This window comes from Strongylocentrotus purpuratus, unplaced genomic scaffold, assembly GCF_000002235.5.
Source record: "Strongylocentrotus purpuratus isolate Spur 01 unplaced genomic scaffold, Spur_5.0 spur5_scaffold_20, whole genome shotgun sequence".
Lineage (NCBI taxonomy): Eukaryota > Metazoa > Echinodermata > Echinoidea > Camarodonta > Strongylocentrotidae > Strongylocentrotus > Strongylocentrotus purpuratus.
In genome coordinates this window covers 12,191,116-12,211,889 of record NW_022145606.1, presented here as the reverse complement: position 1 = coordinate 12,211,889, position 20,774 = coordinate 12,191,116, and the positions used below count along the sequence as shown (strand labels likewise).

At 39.5% G+C, this 20,774-nt stretch overlaps 1 protein-coding gene across 1 annotated transcript; it reads right to left on the bottom strand.

Annotated features, from left to right (window-relative positions):
• Nucleotides 1-3,429: 3,429 nt before the first annotated feature.
• LOC100890830 (very-long-chain 3-oxoacyl-CoA reductase-B) lies at nt 3,430-18,845 on the bottom strand. The gene is made up of 10 exons (XM_030992763.1): nt 18,579-18,845; nt 16,875-16,921; nt 16,043-16,118; nt 15,205-15,380; nt 13,538-13,582; nt 11,631-11,665; nt 10,365-10,446; nt 9,044-9,109; nt 6,761-6,910; nt 3,430-3,731 (listed from the first exon to the last, which is right to left on the bottom strand). Exons 1-10 carry the CDS (start codon nt 18,754-18,756, stop codon nt 3,618-3,620), a joined length of 969 nt encoding a protein of 322 aa, XP_030848623.1. The 5' UTR covers nt 18,757-18,845; the 3' UTR covers nt 3,430-3,617.
• Nucleotides 18,846-20,774: the final 1,929 nt, after the last annotated feature.

The window sequence follows — 20,774 nt, the reverse complement described above, 5'->3', positions numbered from 1 at the left end:
GATTGTAAATGATTGTTGTAAATTGTTAGGATTTATATCGTTATAGCTATCATGTTTATTTTGGTAGATGGTTGACTTTTTTGTTTCGATTTAATTCTTTTAGGGACGAGCTGGGCTCGTAGCCATAACCCTATGCAAACATCAATGGACATGTGCTTGTAGTCGACACGCTCACTCAGGCAAAGTACTCGTATCAAGTCGTCAAGTCAAAGCCGTTGCGGTCGTTTACCGGTCAGGTTGTACAGTCTTGGCAGTTCAGGCACCGCAGCACCGGGTTACTGCGTACACCGGAGTACTTCGTTTCACCTACTCAGAAACAAGAAGAGGTTGTATTTACGAACTCTTAATCGGAACTCTCTAACCCAACAGTTTACTTGTATATACAAAGACCAGGCTAGAGTCGGTGGATTATTGCTTGTATGTAATGCCCCGAAGGATGACTTGGTCATCAGGTCATCGCTGGTAATATCTATTTTCGCTAGTAATATCCGCTGAATAAGCGAGGGGGGGGTGAGAGTAAGAGGACATTTTTTTTTTTTTGTCCCAAAATTTGAAAATTTGACCGTTCGACATTACGTTTCGTTGGGGGGGGGGGGGGGGGTAATGTTATCTTTTTTAGGTCGTCCATTTGGACATAATATCTTTAACAGGTGTATTAAATAATTAATTATTACTTTAATAAACAGGAGCTCTTCATGCATTTTGCTTCAGAAATGGGAATTATATTGGGGCAAAAATAGGCAATTGCTCAAAATTATCATGGTATTTAATAGAGAGCTTTCAATAACATGTGCACTTCCATGCTTGTTTTCCTTTTTATTAAATTCACACTTGGAGAGTGAACAGGGACTTAAGTACAGGTGAAATTTATCGCATTAAATATAATTAACGAATAACGACTAAATTATTCATACCTTACCAAGATTTGCAAATGTTTAAGTACGTGAAAAAATTAGGGCTTACGTCTAGAAGTATTCAACAATGGCCCTTCACTCAACCAGTCTACCTTCAATTTTGAATTATGAAAAACACATCAATTTACAAGAGGTGTGAATTATGTTTATTAATAAGGAAATAATAAACAGTGATTTATTTATTTTTATTATTCAAACTTTTTGAAATACCTCAAGTACTTAAATTATCCCTTTTTAATTCAAGTCACTACGCAATATTCAATCCCACAGTTAAAAAATGATACTGATTTCTTTTCTCAATAATACAAATTTCATTTTTTTACATTTCGGTTTTTAATCTTTTAAACTACAGTCAGACCTGTCTTGGTGGCTACCTCTCTTTAAAGGCCACTCGTCTATAGTGGCCACTCGTCTATGTTTCCTTTGGATGGCTTTGATAGACAAGTATGACTGCAGTTTTAAATTGTGAAATAAGAAGAAAGAAAAGAATCTTTAAATTACAGCTCACTACAGGTATCAAGTTCAACTTTTGGTCATTCAGTAAAAAAAAATTAAAACAAAAATTTCTTTTTTTTTAAATGTCCAAGCACAGTATTACAAGAACACTCTATTCCTTGGTAGACAATGTCCTCTGCCAAAGGCTATAACAGGCTAGTCCCAATCAAAGTCCGATTTGGATTCCGTGCGCTCCCAATTATGTGCGAATCTACTCGTCAGGTCGTGTTTAACTCTTATCCTGCCATGATGAATACAGCCCAGAGCCACAGGGCTAATCCCCATTGTGCCAAGCCACAAATCCCCTCAGTGCCAAGTTTATTTTTAGATAATCTGATGGTGCGATCAATAGCGCGTGGGAAGCCCTCGGCATAGTACAATGGGCATGAACAATAACTGCTATTACGAATGCGAGCAAACATGCATGAAGTAGTGAAGCGGTAGCTTGCTTGCGTGAATTAAGTAGCCAATCGCGTGTACAAAGCACTATAACGGTAGCATGCATGCAGCCTTATGGCAGGATATGAGTTAATACTTTTTACTGAAAGTGCATTCAAACTGCAATTTCTTTTTGTAGAAGTAATATCCCAAGCTCATATTTTGAATACAGTATAGCGACATGGAACCCCTTGCAACAAAATACATATTTTGGTGATTGGTTCACTTTAATTGCTCATCGCTCCTGTCATTATTTTTCATTCATCCAATACCTCCACCATGTAAACTTCAATATATCCATTTGCTTTTAGCTAGATCCTCGAGTATCATTTGTATACCACGCCCCTTAAAAAAATCAAAATTGTATAACATTGCAATAATGACACACAAACAAATGGCACTACATTTTTGAAAATTTTATTCCCAAATCACAAAACGGCATGGTTTACAAGATATACAGAAATCAGACAAATTAGAAATTAAATTAAATAATATTAGATAAAGCCAGTGCTTTAACAACGTCTAAAGCAAATCATGATTAGTCAAAACAAAACTATACCATGTATATAAAGTTTGTAAACTGCAAGAAAATGCACAGGTAACTCTTCATAAGTTGAAGCTGTTGGGAACACATACAAATTTTGACTTTAAAATTGCTCGAGCGAGGATATATATATAGAGGGCAGTGTAATACCCATTGGCTCAGTGTAATGTAGTTATCGCCAAGTTGCCACTTCACGATGACTGTATACCCACGCATAAACATCTCCAATATGCAAACAAAAAATCAACTTAGGAATTAGTGTAAATATTACGTTTTGCATAGTTTGGTCCACAAACAATTATTTGAATTGGGGAAATTTGCTTTGTGCAACTTCGAGTCAACTGTTCATTCAACAAAATTGAATCGTCTCACGATCAACAGATTTAATTTAACATAACTTCAACTATTTAATTTCATATTTCCTAGAAACTCCTAGGATCTATTCACTGACAGAATGATAGCATTGTCACTATTTATTTCTTAAAGTCCATTGTTAAAGAAAATGTTAGAATAGTACCTTATTCACTGGGAAAATAACATTGTTTTATTGGAAGAGTTTAATTATATTTATACAATAGTACAATCACTAATAATTTCATTGATTAGATTTTTTTTTTTGCCTGTGCACAGTCCATTATTATGAACAAGTTAGAATATGAGAGAAACATTGATTTGGTAAGTTTTTTGGTTGTAATTTTTTTAAACAAATTGTTAAGAAATATAGTATTAAAAATCACTAGTTTTTCTCTAAATTGGCACAACATTTTTCGACCCTCTGCATTGCCCATTATTATGAAAAATGTTATCATATTATCGTACCATTGTCATTTAAGAGAAATGATTGTTTTGTTGGAAGGAGTTAAAGATAACGTTGAGTTCTGGTCATGTGATTGCATTGTGAAAGAAATAGTGTGGAATCGATAAGAAAAGGTCGATCATCTAGCATATCAGTATTGGTGTGTATTGCAAGGTTCTGGAATCATCAAAAATGATAAGAAATGTGGTCCAGTCTCTGTAAAGTTACAAGCACTGTACACAGAAAGATGTATATGGGACTACACGAACATGTGGCATAAAAATCTATCCCAATTTTTATGCTGTTACATGCCGTACTTAGAACATTTTTCATCCGTTGTTCTTTCACACTTTCTTAATAACAATGATAACGCACAAATTATGTTTCACCTCTTCCCAGAACTCAACCTTCTCTTTAAGTTTGGTAGCGATCATTTGGTTTTCTTCTCTGCTAGTCTCTTGAGGCTGACCTTCCGGATGGCGCTGTGGATGGACATCTGAACGCTGTCCAATAACCAGTCTGGCACCGATCCAACGACCCAACCCTGTAGGGTGAGAGAGAAACAGAGAGGGAGGGTGAAGGAGGAGGAAAGACTGAGAGGGGGATTGAGCGAAGGGGTATATATGGGGAGGGAGGGGTGGAGGGGTGGAGGAGTGAGGGAGGGGAGAGAGAAAGAGAGAGAATGGGATTGAGCGAAGGGGTATAGATGGGGAGGGAGGGGTGGAGGAGTGAGGGAGGGGAGAGAGAAAAAGAGAGAAGGGGAGTGATGGAGGAGGAAAGATTGAGAGGGGGATGAAGGGAGAGACAGGGAGGGAGAGTGAGATAGAGAGAGAAAATAGAGAGGAGTGATTGAGAGGGGGGATGGAGGGGAGAGACAGGGAGGGAGAGTGAGATAGAGAGAGAAAATAGAGAGGGGGAGTGATTGAGAGGGGGGATGAAGGGAGAGACAGGGAGGGAGAGTGAGATAGAGAGAAAATAGAGAGGAGTGATAGAGAGGGGGGATGGAGGGAGAGACAGGGAGGGAGAGTGAGATAGAGAGAGAAAATAGAGAGGAGTGATTGAGAGGGGGGATGAAGGGAGAGACAGGGAGGGAGAGTGAGATAGAGAGAGAAAATAGAGAGGGGGAGTGATTGAGAGGGGGGATGAAGGGAGAGACAGGGAGGGAGAGTGAGATAGAGAGAGAAAATAGAGAGGGGGAGTGATTGAGAGGGGGGATGAAGGGAGAGACAGGGAGGGAGAGTGAGATAGAGAGAGAAAATAGAGAGGAGTGATTGAGAGGGGGGATGAAGGGAGAGACAGGGAGGGAGAGTGAGATAGAGAGAGAAAATAGAGAGGGGGAGTGATTGAGAGGGGGGATGAAGGGAGAGACAGGGAGGGAGAGTGAGATAGAGAGAGAAAATAGAGAGGAGTGATTGAGAGGGGGGATGGAGGGAGAGACAGGGAGGGAGAGTGAGATAGAGAGAGAAAATAGAGAGGAGTGATTGAGAGGGGGGATGGAGGGGAGAGACAGGGAGGGAGAGTGAGATAGAGAGAGAAAATAGAGAGGGGGGATGGAGGGGAGAGACAGGGAGGGAGAGTGAGATAGAGAGAGAAAATAGAGAGGGGGAGTGATTGAGAGGGGGGATGGAGGGGAGAGACAAGGAGGGAGAGTGAGATAGAGAGAGAAAATAGAGAGGGGGAGTGATTGAGAGGGGGGATGGAGGGAGAGACAGGGAGGGAGAGTGAGATAGAGAGAGAAAATAGAGAGGAGTGATTGAGAGGGGGGATGAAGGGAGAGACAGGGAGGGAGAGTGAGATAGAGAGAGAAAATAGAGAGGAGTGATTGAGAGGGGGGATGGAGGGGAGAGACAGGGAGGGAGAGTGAGATAGAGAGAGAAAATAGAGAGGGGGAGTGATTGAGAGGGGGGATGGAGGGGAGAGACAGGGAGGGAGAGTGAGATAGAGAGAGAAAATAGAGAGGGGGAGTGATTGAGAGGGGGGATGGAGGGGAGAGACAGGGAGGGAGAGTGAGATAGAGAGAGAGGGAGAGAGAGAGAGAGAGAAAATAGAGAGGGGGAGTGATTGAGAGGGGGGATGGAGGGGAGAGACAGGGAGGGAGAATGAGATAGAGAGAGAAAATAGAGAGGGGGAGTGATTGAGAGGGGGAGTGATTGAGAGGGGGAGTGATTGAGAGGGGGGATGGAGGGGAGAGACAGGGAGGGAGAGTGAGATAGAGAGAGAAAATAGAGAGGGGGAGTGATTGAGAGGGGGGATGGAGGGGAGAGACAGGGAGGGAGAGTGAGATAGAGAGAGGGGGAGTGATTGAGAGGGGGGATGGAGGGGAGAGACAGGGAGGGAGAGTGAGATAGAGAGAGAAAATAGAGAGGGGGAGTGATTGAGAGGGGGGATGAAGGGAGAGACAGGGAGGGAGAGTGAGATAGAGAGAAAATAGAGAGGAGTGATTGAGAGGGGGGATGAAGGGAGAGACAGGGAGGGAGAGTGAGATAGAGAGAGAAAATAGAGAGGGGGAGTGATTGAGAGGGGGGATGGAGGGGAGAGACAGGGAGGGAGAGTGAGATAGAGAGAGAAAATAGAGAGGGGGAGTGATTGAGAGGGGGGATGAAGGGAGAGACAGGGAGGGAGAGTGAGATAGAGAGAGAAAATAGAGAGGAGGAGTGATTGAGAGGGGGGATGAAGGGAGAGACAGGGAGGGAGAGTGAGATAGAGAGAGAAAATAGAGAGGGGGAGTGATTGAGAGGGGGGATGAAGGGAGAGACAGGGAGGGAGAGTGAGATAGAGAGAGAAAATAGAGAGGAGGAGTGATTGAGAGGGGGGATGAAGGGAGAGACAGGGAGGGAGAGTGAGATAGAGAGAGAAAATAGAGAGGGGGAGTGATTGAGAGGGGGGATGAAGGGGAGAGACAGGGAGGGAGAGTGAGATAGAGAGAGAAAATAGAGAGGGGGAGTGATTGAGAGGGGGGATGGAGGGGAGAGACAGGGAGGGAGAGTGAGATAGAGAGAGAAAATAGAGAGGGGGAGTGATTGAGAGGGGGGATGGAGGGTTGAGGGGAGGGAAGAAAAAAGAGAGGGAGTGGAGAGAGGGGGAGTGATTGAGAGAGAAAATAGAGAGTGGTCGAGGTGGAGAGATTGAGAGGGGGAAGTGAGGAAAGGGGGATAGATGGGAGGGAGAGCGAGATAGAGAGAGTGAGTTAAAGAAAGGAGTGATTGAGAGGAGAGAGGGTTGTGGATGGAGAGAGAAGGAGATAGAGAGTTAAAGGGAGGGGGGAGTGATGGAGGAAGAAATATTGAGAGGAGGGAGTGTGGAAAGTGTGAGAGAGAGAGAGGGGGAGAGAGAGTGAGAAAGAGAAAAGAAAGAGTTACGAGAGAGAGGGGGAGACAGGAAGGGAGAGTGAAGAGGGGGCAGAGTGGGAAAATGGATGTACAAAAACCGGGAGAGGAAAAAGTGGAGAAGCATACATTAACAAACTATTTATGAAATAAAATGAAAGGCCATCTACAGTAAATTGAAATTGGCATTTGATCATGGAAGTAAGAGAATTCTTTCTCTTTTAAGGCAAAAAAATATAATACACACCTGAAGGTTGTGCATAAGGCAGCCATTGGTGCGATTTCCTGACCCCAAGGTCGCGAGGGCGGTCTTCACATAGGACGTGGGGCTCGGGATGGTCATGGTTTCGCGTCTGAGCTTGCTGAGTTTGGTTGTGACGTAGAACGGCATTACAGACTATGAAAAAGAACACATTAAACAACATATAAACACATGTCATTTTGAGGAAGAGCACAATCGGTAGATTTAGGGTTATGGTCTTACATCTTTTCTTGCTGAGTTTGGTTGTTACGTAGAACGGCATTACCGACTATGAATAAGAAAACATGGAACAACATGTATTATTTCTAGGAAAGAACAGTGTTGGTAGATTCAGGGTTATGGTTTCGCGTCTGAACTTGCTGAGTTTGGTTGTGACTCAGAACGGCATTACAGACTATGAATAAGAAAATATTGAACATGCATTATTTCTAGGAAAGAACAGTGTTCTTGACCCTTGACCCTGAATCTACCAACACTGTTCTTTCCCTCAGGGTCAAGGTCTCGCGTCTGAACTTGCTGAGTTTGGTTGTGACTCAGAACGGCATTACAGACTATGAATAAGAAAATATTGAACATGCATTATTTCTAGGAAAGAACAGTGTTGGTAGATTCAGGGTCATGGTCTCGCGTCTGAGCTTGCTGAGTTTGGTTGTGACTCAGAACGGCATTACAGACTATGAATAAGAAAATATTGAACATGCATTATTTCTAGGAAAGAACAGTGTTGGTAGATTCAAGGTTATGGTTTCGCGTCTGAACTTGCTGAGTTTGGTTGTGACTCAGAACGGCATTACCCACTATGAATAAGAAAACATGGAACAACATGTATTATTTCTAGGAAAGAACAGAGTTGGTAGATTCAGGGTTATGGCTTCGCGTCTGAACTTGGTGAGTTTGGTTGTGACTCAGAACGGCATTACCGACTATGAGAAATAAAAACATGGAACAACATGTATTATTTCTAGGAAAGAACAGTTGGTAGATTCAGGGTCATGGCTTCGCGTCTGAGCTTGCTGAGTTTGGTTGTGACTCAGAAAGGCATTACCGACTATGTATAAGAAAACATGGAACAACATGTATTATTCTTAAGAAGAACACAATCCGTAGATTTAAGGTTATGGTCTCGATCGACCTAAGCTCGGCGAGCTTGGTTGTAACGCAAGTGCTGTGCTGGAGATTGAACCCCCGACCTTTGCATCTCCGGTCAAGTTTTTAAACCACTCAACTACAACACCTCTATTTCAAAGGTCCAGACAGATCACTCTTTCCTCCTCAAATTGGCATCAGTTATTCTTATTTTCATCTTCTACATAGTGCAAAAAATCAAATGAACCAATGTGAAAGAAGATAACTGAATTCAACAAAAAATTGCTGATTTGTACACAAGAATAGTGATTATAGATATCACACCAAATTGCCAATTTAGAGATTATAATGATTATGGACAATCAAATCATTCTTATTCGTGAACGGCACAGTGTACTGCATCAGAAATGGACTCAAAATTGTTTGTGATTTTTGCTCATTCTGCTCGTGTACAATGTGTTATTCCTAGAATTCTAAATCAAAAGGCCGTTTCAAGCAGACACTGAACTGCTATGAGCTGAATAATGAGAAATAAAAGATAAAGATGAGTTCTGGTTGTGAGTCGTGGGATTGCATCGCAAAAGAAACTGTTGAGAAGAAATTGGAGAAGATTGATCATGTAGCAGATAAGTATTGGCGCATACTATGAGGTTTTGGAATCATAGAAATGATATCAAACTGGCCCAGTCTTATACTTATCGTCACATGCACTGTGCACAGAAATCTGTATATGGGACTACATAAACATGTACGGTAACATGAACGTGCGGTCCACAACCATTACCTGTTAATTGTCATGTTTTGAATACTGGGGCATTTGAAGAGCAAACCTTTGCAGGGGCTCTTTTTCTATGATACTCTTCCACACTAACATATAAAGAATGAAAAAGCTCACAAAATGTTTTGCACCTTTCCAGAACTCGACCTTCTCTTTAAAGCGATACCGAACTGATCGACTTTCTGCCCTAGCGTATTGTTTATTGCACATCGCCATCTCATGATCAACGTGGCAACAGTGCGTAGCCAAACACCTAATTTCCGCTTTGCAACCAGCAGCGCAGCTAGGGGAGCAGCAAGTTATGGGACCATACTACCACAGCTGACCTGAGATGGCGCTATAGAGGATCTCACGGTCGTGCTCCTAGTACGGAGTGGCTTTAAGATGAAAATATATTTCCTTACCTGTACTTGTATTCCCTTGGAGCGGTATTCAACGTCTAACCCTCGCGAGAAGAAGTCCACAAAGACCTAAGATGAGAAGAGAAAACAGTACCCATTATACAAACCAATTATAAATGACCTCCTTAAAGGGATCCGGTAACTTTGTCTTAGATCCTTTAAAAAAATCCTTGATTTAGCTCATGCTGCAATGATAATTATATACCTTTAAGATCAGTCAGGAACTTTTACAAGCTGATTGCCTGTCTGATTATAAAGATATTTGTGATTGAAAATCAAAACCAAATTTTGTGTTTGCCAAACGGTTTTCATAGCACTACAGTCTATTGGGGAAAACGAGTATGGTAAAACTGGTCACTCAAAGGTTTTTACTTCTTTGAGGCACTTCTTGATCATTTGAAGCGCAATTTTTTTTAGGGCTTTAATATTACACCATATCACAGACACTGAAAACACGTAAGGCCATGCATCTCAGATTTAAGATTGTTAAACGATGCCTTTACGGGTTCGTTCAGATATGACGCAGCAAAACAGTGGCGGTTTAAGTATGATGACGTAGAGTGTGAAATGCTTCACAATGCTGTATCTCATATATCTCTTACAAGCAAAGATCTCAGTTAGTACGCAACGTCCTTGTGTTGGCGCGGTTACCCTTTATTTACACATAAAAATAACCATGGTGGCTTTTTCTCAGCGATTTACCTTGCTATATATCTGGTCAAGCCTTAGCAAAGACCATGTGATGAAATAATTTCAAAAAGCTCTTAAATTCACCAAGTGTATCCATCTTGAGAAAAGAAGAGTGCAAATTGCAAACATTCCTGTTATTAGGCCTAAAAAAAAAAGATGTGGAAATTGCCCTTTAGGTGCCAAAAATGGGGCGGTCGGTTAAAAAAAAAAAAAAAATTAACTTTTTTTTTCTTCTTTTTTTCTCTGTCTCTGGGCAGATTTTTCTCAGTTTTGAATGCTTTAATATTTTTTTTCACTAAAAAACAGTTAAAAAACTTTTTTGTAAAGCCGAACGTAGATTTCAAAAATTTTGGGTCAGTCGCAAAGGGCAATACAACTTCTTTTATTTTTAGGCCTTAGGTAGGGCAAGCCCTAATGGTTTTTTTTCTACCGGTATCTAGCAGTAGCAACAACTAACTAACAAACAACTTATACAATAATACATAACAGGTAAATGTCAATTAAATTAATACAACATAACTGGTGAATGTCAATTAAATTAATACAACATAACAGGTGAATGTCAATTAAATTTTGGGTAAAGGTTTAATTTTTTTTGTTTAATTAAATGATTTATTGAATAGCGGCCCAGTACCTTTGTAGCAGAGTAGACCGTTAGCATGGGGCTTGGGTTCATGCCTGACGCCGATGATACATTGATGATAATACCCCTCTTCCTGCATAAGAAATTGAAAAAATAATATAATTTAAACAAACATGTTAGAGAGCTCTTACACATACAAAATTGTGAGTGGTTCACAACTCAAAACGTAAGATCTTTTGCGAGGATTGTGATTAGCCTCTTACACTCCTGGGAGGGGGGAGGGGTGTTTCACAAAGACTAAGATCAACTTTAAGTTAGACTAACTATGGCAGGCTGTTCATTTTTTGCTTTTACCATTTACTAGCATTGGTCTCTCAAGGGTTGTATAAATCGTTGTCACAAATCTACAGAACTTAAATTTTGTTTATAGTTCATTATAGAAGGAAAAAATATTATCTAAAGATGATGATTGAGAGACCAATAGTGAGAGCCCCCAGTGGCAAGAATGGCCTGCCATAGTTAAGTCCAACTTAAAGGTAATACAAAGTTTTGGTATGGGGTCATGAATTTGGTTCAAATTAACATATTGGAAGCATAATGCGAATCTACAGTATTCAGTGATCGTTGTCGCGGCTGAAATTGAGTCTAAAGTTATGAAATTGTAAATAGTAAACTCTTTCTGTTGTATAGCTCCCTCTTAAGGTCAAGATATTAATTAAGCTATAAAACAATGTTTCTTGACTAAAATAGACCGATTGGCTATTCCCTTCTGAAAATTATGTATCACAACTACATATTCTGAAATTTTCATGGTCGCAGCTACTATTTTATGGCCGTAGGCGCTATTTGAAATTTATCAAAATTTACCGGGAGCACCGGTAAATCTGTTATAATCCATTTTTCTCGAAAGCAGAAGTGTTTTAGGGGCTAAATTTTCTAGTGCTTATATTACATCCACAGGGGCATCCAAATATATCAAAATTGTGAAGAATCACTATCCAGCCAATTTTCAATATTTCCCAAAACTTTGTATTACCTTTAAAGTCGATCTTAGTCTTTGTGAAACACTACCCAGGTAATTTTTCGATGTTTAGTACATCAAATGAACATATTTTTGGTTCCCACCATATCCAAGTAACCCTGCGAACCCTAGCGTGTATCCATTGTTTGCATTGTCTATAAAGCCACATGCATTTGATGCGGAAACATGGATGGCTCGAGAAAAAAATTAATTATTATTATCGTTATCATTATTTTTATGATTATTAATTATCATCACCATCATCACCATATTTGTTCGTTATTGTCTGCTCTTACCTTTCAACCATACCAGGCAAAACAAGGTTGGTCATCTAAACGTAAAGAAAAAAAATATATATATATGTGAATTCAAAGAATAGGTTATCATCACTTAAAAATTAAATTGAAATTGATAAGGTTTGTAGAACAACAACAACAACAAAATGGAGAAGAAAAAGAAGAAGAAGAAGCAGATCTTTGATAAAAAGGAAGAAATCATGGTTAATAGTAAAGTCAGAGTTCACAAACTCAGTAATGAAATTCAATGGGCAGGTGAAAAGTCAGTATAAAACCAGTTTCTAACCAATTTAATCGAGATAGATTAAAAAAAAGAATGATTTAAAACAACAATATCTTTGTCGAAAAGTCAGATAATCATTTCTATTACAGTTACTAATACAATAATTACATGTGAGTGTAAAGCGATCAGATTCTAGAAGGATTGTATCCAATAATTACAATGCTAAAACTTGTGTTATACCTGTCGTCTCATAATTATGAATAATTTACCTAACCATAGTTTGGTGTTTTATTTTGATCTTATGACCCACAATTCTCTAAATTACAAATTGCATGTGAACAGAAAGTGAAATAATCACTGGAAACTTGGAAAGGTTTAATACATTTATGTAGGCAGTTGCAGTACATCGAGGTCATTCATAACTAAAAGCGATGTAATCCAAAAATAATGATTGAAGTCTCTAAATTGACAACGCATGTGAAATGTGTATTTCTGTCCACAAAATTACAAATTTGCAACTTCTTGTTGATATTTTGATATTTTCACATTCACACTCTTTCATTTAATACAACTTTTATTTTTTAACTATGAAAGAGTGGACAAGAAAAATGACTGTTGCAAATTTGAGGAGTAAGAGCTGATTCATTTAATACCTGTAGAAAAAACTGTACGGCTATTGGTCAATATTGGAAAAAAAATAACAAAGGACCTTCATCATACCATTACAATAGTATAGTATTAATGACTGCTTTGAGAGAAATAGTTGTTTTATTACGCTCAAGGGAAGGTTAGAATTGTGCTATTCCCCGAGGCTTGCCGAGGGGAATAGCCCAATTGTAACCTTCCCGAGAGCGTATGAAAACAACTATTTCTCGAATATTAAAGCAGTCATTAATACTTTTATATGCCGAAAAAAAATAGACTAAAAAATAAAAAATAAAAAATACTTTTTTTTTTGGTCGAAGATGAGATTCGAACTCTTGCGTACAAAAGGTGATGTATTTATAGTCAGCGCCTCAGACCTCTCGGCCATCGCGCGTTATTAACATGCACGGCAGTTTTGTCCAATATATACATTAAAATGGATTGAAACCGGCTTCGCGTGTGATGAATGCTTCGCAAAAGCTCCATATACGGACTCTTCTTTTACTTATGCAATGCATATTGGCACGAACTTAGATCAAGATCTATCGGCAGATGTTGTTTTTTTGTTTTTGAGAGTTAATTTTCGTCTTCATGTCAACAATGCAAGATAAAATTGTCGGTAAGATCGATCGAGATTCAATTGTATTGAAATTGCCGACCAATTTTTCGCACACGTATGGTATCCTCCATCGCTCAAACCATTTTTTAACATGTAAACCTATGGGGTAACCATGGAGACTGACCTATTTTTTTAATAACCATGGTTATTAAAAATATTGAAATGTTTTATGCATGGTTACCGGGAATTTTACAGGAACAGTTGAAGTTTATGAATGCAATTCGACCAATCAGATGGCTGGATTTCTTAAGTGAGGTATATAAATTTTAATATTCTTTCACTATGAAAGGGTGGAAATACAAATAACTGTTGCCAACTTGAGGAGGAAAAGCTGATTCTTTTAAGACATTTAGAAAATTCCCAACTGCTATATATACAGGTCAATACAGGAAAAATTAAAACAAAGGAACTTTATCATACCATTACGACAGATAGGCAGTTGATGTTGATGATGTTTGGCAGAAACTGTGAAGAGAAAATAAATTTTAAAAATTAAGCGTCTTAAATTAGATTGTAGTGGCAGGAATAGAGACATCCGGAGCGCAAAATGTATAATTGTTGGAAAATCATAATGTCATCACACAGAGTTAGAAGCACATCATTAGGATATGGAGCTGGTAATGTCCTATCTTGAAATACCTCAACTTACAAAATTACTCAATGTGAATATAAGCATGAAAGACTTTTTATAGATTCATAAAAATATGTAAATCACAATTAGTTACAGAGAAGAAGTATGTTTTAAAGGCATCGTTTAACAATGTTAAATCTGAGATGCACGGCCCTACCTGTTATCAGTGTCTGTGATATTGTGTAATATTGAAGCCCTAAAAAAAATCGCGCTTCAAAGTGATCAAGAAGTGCCTCAAAAAAGTAAAAATCTTTGAGTGACCGGTTTTACCATACTCGTTTTGCCTAATAGACTGCAGTGTTATCATGAAAAATGTTTGGCAAACGGTTTTCAAAATTTGCAATTCCAATCGTAAATATCTTGATAATCAGACGGGCGATCGGCTTGTAAAAGTCATGGGGTTCGTGACTGACCTACAGGTGAACAATTATCATTGCAGCATGAGCTAAATCCAGGATTTAGTTTCAAAATCTGAGACAAAGTTATCGGATCCCTTTAAGGAAACTTTGGAAAGAGGCAAGACATATTAATTCTCTGATATTAAAGTGTTAGATCAAAGCCAATAGAAAAACATTTCGTACTATCCCATCTAGTGGCGACAAAACGTCGGTCTGATGATGCCTGCAGCAACCAGTAGGCAAAAATCTCACAGGTAACACAACCTTTTTGATTGTGAAACTACCAATCAGATGAACCTCTTTAAGGATCAAACAAAAATAAATCAGATCAAATGGGCATTTCACAAAACTTGTCATCAGTGACAAATGACAGTTTGCGTTACAAGCTACTGAATTCCTTGCTTGTGATTGGTTATCAACAGATTTTTAACTGATTTTTGTGATTTGTCATTGAAAAAAGGCTTTGTGAAACGGGTCCTTGGTGGGGGGCATTTCACAAAACTTGTCATCAGTGACAAATTACAGTTTTTGTTATAAGCTACCGAAATCCATGCTTCCGATTGGTCATCGACAGATTTTTCACTGATTTTTGACATTTGTCATTGAAAACTTGTCATCAGTGACAAATGACAGTTTATAGCTACTGAAATCCTTACTTCTGATTGGTTATGGACAGATTTGTCACTGATTTTGTCATAAATTTCATTGAAAAAAGGCTTTGTGAAATGGGTACTCGGTGGGAGGGCGTTTCATAAAACTTGTCATCAGTGACAAATGGCAGTTTTTGTTATAAGCTACTGAAATCCTTGCTTCTGATTGGTTATCGACAGATTTTTTACTGATTTTTGTCATTTTAATTGGAAACTTGTCATCGAAAACCTGGTGGGGGGGGGGGGGGGGGGGCGTTTCACAAAACTTGTCATCGGTGACAAATGACAGTTTTTGTTATAAGCTACTGAAATCCTTACTTCTGATTGGTTATCAGTAGATTTGTCGCTGATTTTTGTCATTTGTTATTGAAAAAAAGATAAAACATGAAATAAGTCCCAAATCTTTACCTTCTCTGCATCGGCTAGCTCACAGAAGTACTGGGGGAAACTGTACGACATGCCAACGTTGTTTACCAGGACTCCAATGTCCAGTCCGGTCAGCTGATCTCCGATCGATGGATAGATGTCCCCTCCTCCGGTGAAATCAACAGCGAACGTCTTCGTCTCCACCTTGTATCTTTGCTCTGAGGGATAGATGAGATGAGATGAGGATGTGATGAGTATTTTGAGCAGCATCAGTAACGGGAGGATCGTTTTCATCGTCGTCATCACCATCATCATCAACATCTTCACCACCATCAGCAGCAACATCATTTGTCACCATCATTATCGTCATCTTTATAGTCATCATTCATCATCATCATCATCGTCATCATCATCATCGTCGTCATTCATCTTCACCATTATCATAATCATCATCTTCACCACCATCAACAGCAACACCATTAGTCACTATCATCACCACCACCACCACCATCACTACCACAATCAACATCATCATCATCACCATCATCATCAACATCATTAGCATACATGCCAACATTTGAAAATCAGAAATCTGTACAAATTATGCTATTTTTAAAAAAAAGAGGAACAATCCTAACTCTCCTATTCAATACTACAGACAAATTTGTACAGGAAGAGGAACACCTGCATTAAAATGATAATTATCTTCTCCCAAAAAGAGGAATGTTCCTCTTTAATCTAAACAGTTGGCATGTATGCATTAGTCACTATCACCACCAGCACCACCACCACCACCATCATCGCCAACATCACCACCACCATCATCACCATCATCATCACCACAATCATCACCAACATCATCAACCTCTCATTGCCTTACCAATCTGTGTTGCAACATCCTTGAGTTTGTCTGGAGAGCGGCTCAGCAGATAGATATTAAGACCCTTGGCTGCAAGCTAATATATGATATATAACATGAAAAAGATTCAAATCGGGTAATTACCAGGCCTGCTTTATAACGCTACATTGTTCTATTCAATAATAAATGTCTCTGAAAAGGCCATTCATGGTTACATGTAGATGTTTTGTTGAAAAGTTGGAAAATTGCCAATTTTGATAAAATAATAAAGATGTTGACCCTCCTAACGTGTTGCCAATTTAAGCACTTCAAAGCTCAATATCGTTTTTCAAACTCGTGTGGTCATGCAACAAAATGGACATCATATATATGCAGAGCTTTAAGTCCTTTCTTTTTGAACAAATCTGGGGGGGGGGTGTTTCACAAATCACAAGGATCCTAAGTTGAACTCTATAAAGTTGGACTTATGGAGAGCCTTTTGTAGCCATAAAAAAAATATGTTCCGAAGCAAAAATTCTATGTATTTTAGACATTCTATAAATTCCACATCAAGAACATAAAATGATTTGAGTCAACATTTTATGCCTTATAAAATAATTTTTACAAAGTATTTTTAAAGATGCTAACGGCTTTCCATAATTGTTAGGTCAAACTTAGAGACAAGTTCAACTGAAGATCTTTGTGAAACACCCCCCAGGTACATGAATATTTGTTGGGGGTCTGAGTCAAAATTTATAGCTCTGCTGAACAATGGAATGTGAAATGCTTGTCAAGAATAGGACTGGAAGAGGCTCAAAACTAGACAAACGTTAAAAACTCAGCAAACCAGAGAGACTGTCTGTCTATAATTTACCTGTTCAGCATAAGCTTTTCCAATTCCATCAGTGGCTCCAGTCACAACTGTATATGGAAGACAAAAAAAGCAAAATAAGAAAATGCTAGATAGATAGATAGTCAACCGTCGGATATTGCGCAACTGCTTTTAACTATAAAGTTTCCGCAATGCACGCTTTTAGATTTTATCAATATCAGGAGGGAACTAAGCAGTTGTGTCAACAACCGATCGCAACGATAAACAAATGCCATGTATATTAAGGTCTCCCTTCATTTTGAAAGAACGTAATAAAATTAGAAAATGGCAGAACATGGCTGAAGAAGGTTGGCCCTATCGGTAAAACTACATGTAGTAAAACTTAAAGTACTAGATCTAAGACTGAAGACTAAGCAGACTCTAGGCTCCAACTTAGGAAATTTTCAAGTACAAAGCTTGTGAGTTTCTTTTGTGTCTTATTTGTTATCATCATTGATTCATTAAATTGTTTATTAAATTGTTAAACCCATTTGAAAGTATCGTAATAATACAGCAGGCTTTACAGTGGCAGTGCTGTAGATAGACCGAAAACTTCAGTCTCTCTAATCGTCGGTTGTTCCACTGAGACTACGTCTGGCTACACTAGACCTCCGATTATAGAGACTGAAGTACGGCCTATGGGGACCGTGAGGGTAGAGTGACCGAACAGAGATGAACCAAATGCTCCGAGGTTTTTCTCTTTTTACGTCTTTATCAAATCTAATTGTGCTGCCATTCTACAGCCCCCGTTATCTATACAATAACGAAAACTTAAATATATACGTTGACTTACGATAGTTTGCTTATTCAGCTCCAAAATTAATGATTAGAGTCTAATCCGAGAAAGTCTTGTAGTCGTTGTCAGCCATCTTGGTTTTAGTTGATGAATAATAATTTTTTTCTTTGCGAACGTCCAATAGCTACCATAGCTACGTACAAGTCAGCCCGGCTTGACCAACGAAACGAGTGCTCTGATTGGCCATTGGCTATGTTTTGGTAGGTTGACCCGGAAATATATCGGCCGCCGGGTCATATAGCCCTATGTTCGAGTGCATGAACGTACGGTTTCACAGTTCTGAGACGAAAATGGGACATTTGTATAGGCCCCTAGACTAAGTAAGTTTAAAAATTTCATATTTGTATAAGATTTCAATCAAAAATATGTAGTGTAAATACAGTATTGCTTGGAATAAAGTAGACACTCTCACACTGTGTCACGCCTGACTGCATGCATTATCCCATAGACCTTGGTGTGACTTGGTGGTAGACCTAATGTGTCTACTTTTTTTCAAGCAATACAGTAGGAAAACACTACTTAGAAGTTCTAGATCTATACCTACACTACTCTATACCTATTTTACATCTGATTTAGAAATTAGAAAATTAGATCTAGAGGTCTAGATCTAGACTAGATCTAGATCTAACTTTTAAATAAAGAAAATCGGGGGAGAAATGTCAGGAACGAAGTCGAAGAGATGTTCCGCTGTGCCCTCGATTAGGCCTACCCGTACCCCCACGGTACTACGAGATCTCTGTTGTACTGTCTGTATTGGGGAATGTCAACAAATGTCAGTTTTATTAAGAAATGACCCAAAACAGACGATTATTTCTGTCTATGCTGTAGAGTGATGTAACTACAGTGCAGTGTTGCCTTTTTATGCCGATATTTGTGTCCCAGACCCAGGTCCCCGCGCCGCCGGTACTCACCCGCCCATTTTCCATGCCGTTTGGGGTCCGTCGCTAGGCCAAGCGGTCTCGCCAAAATAAACGTCTTCACATTCTTCAAAATAGACCACAATACCCTCAGAATTTTGTTCAAAGCTGCAATAACACCAATAACTGCAAATATATTAATTACGACGGTGGGTGGCACGTAAGAACTCATTTTGTAGGCCTAGAGTCTATAATCTATTTCTCGCCGGTCGAAGGAAAAAGAGGCTGACCGATCGTACGATTTAACGTGTTTGAATTGCTAGCCTTGATATGTGCGGATTAAATTATAAATATTATTAAATAGGTTTCACTGTTGTCGTACAGATTAATCTAAATAATAACATTTTAAAATTCTAGATTCTGATCTAACCTTCATCATGAGAATGATATGGAGAAACAAATATTCTCTTTTAAATTAATCTAGGACTAACCTTAACTTGTAAGGGGCAAAGAAAATGATTTTTAAAATCCTCAAGCGCACAGGACAAAGGCAATTATGCATTAAACGCCCTTGATATCGATAAGGAGAAGGACTCGCCTAAAATCGTCATGCTCAGGCGGACCCCAGTTCGAAGCTGAGCTGAGTCAATCTTTCGGATCGTGAGTTCGTGACGTTATAAGTCGGCCCAGACTTACGCGTCTGTAAACAACTAATGATGATTACAATTTTTTTAAATACGAATACGCACCAACTTTACAACAAATCTGGGTGGTTGCATGTTCTTTCCATCAAGTAAATAGTATGACTGAATTTTTGTCACTGTTTTTTATATATTCCATTAATATTTATATCCGGCGCGCATCAGCAGTGGTGGGGGGATTTTTTTTTCTTTACTCAGCAGACCCCCCCCCCCCCCCCCTTGACCAGAAAAGAAAGATAACGTTATGGTTACAATTTTGTTTGTAAATTATACATTTTTATATGTTGCTTGGAAAATTATAAATTTCGAAATTTACAGCTAGTCATCAGGCGAAAACAAATATGTTAAAGCGGCCTACATGTCAGGGCCTGCAGAAGAAAGGGGCTCGGGGCCCCACCTTCATTTTTTTGAAAAAGTATGTTAATGAGAAAAAGAAAGAGAGAGAAAAAAAGAATGGGTGACCTACCAGTGTCTCAAAAGAGGTATCAAAATATGTTCATCTGACCGAAAATAAATGCCTAAAACCCCTGAGTTCCCCCTGACCCCCCCCCCCCCTCCCCACCGATTAGTGACGTGCATTGGCGTATATCTAACATCTAACACCTCCCCCCCCCCTCGGCAAAAAGGGGCTGCTTTAGGTGTCTAAACAAACCCCCCCCCCCCCCTTCTTGGCAAAAGAAAAAAAGGCTGAGTGCTTACCCCCCCCCCCCCTCGCCTATTCACCGGCTGACTCGCCGCTAAATTTTTCGTCACGAATTGGGCAAAATATATAAAATAGTTTTAAAAATTTGTTTTTGATCATGTATTATTTATTGACTGTGGTAGGCTATCTGTCTTTTGGCCCGAACTTTGGCCCGAACTTGGTACCTGTTCTTGACAGTAATGACGATGGCCATTCTTACCTTCATTAAACCGACATTTCGTTCAGTTGGGGGGGGGGGGGTAAGGTAGGTCACCTTTTTTGTCACCCTTTAGCACAATTTTTTTTTTGGGGGGGAGTTTCCTCCGAAACACACTCATACAACAAAATTGAGGGGGGTTCACCCCCCCCCCCCCCCCCTGCGTACGCGTCTGTGTGGTGCAGATTTTTCCTCTGCCCCCAAATGTTTTTGCCCATTAGTACGCCACTGCCCCAGGAAGGTGAACCCCCTGGAATTCCCCCCCCCCCCCCCCCCATCCGAAACCGCTTCCGGCGCGCCTGACGGTAGAACTTCTAGAGGCCGACATCGTGGCAGTTGGACAGAAACCTGAAATTAATCCAGCTATCGCTAGCCGGTTTCAAGGTCATCAGTTATCCACAAGAACTGAAGCGATAGGCGTGGGGGAGGAGTAGCCTTATTGGATCTAGGTAGGGGCCAAATCGAACGCGGCCCCCATTTTGGGCGGCCTAAGAAAAAGGGAGAAGAAAACGGAGAAAATAAGTTAAAAGAGAAAAAAAGAGAGGAATAGGAGAGAAAGAGAAGGAAAGTGATGATAACTTTTAATTTTGATTACTCTAATCTGCGGTCGGCAATGTATTGGATAGGATGGAAACCAAATCCCACCGCAA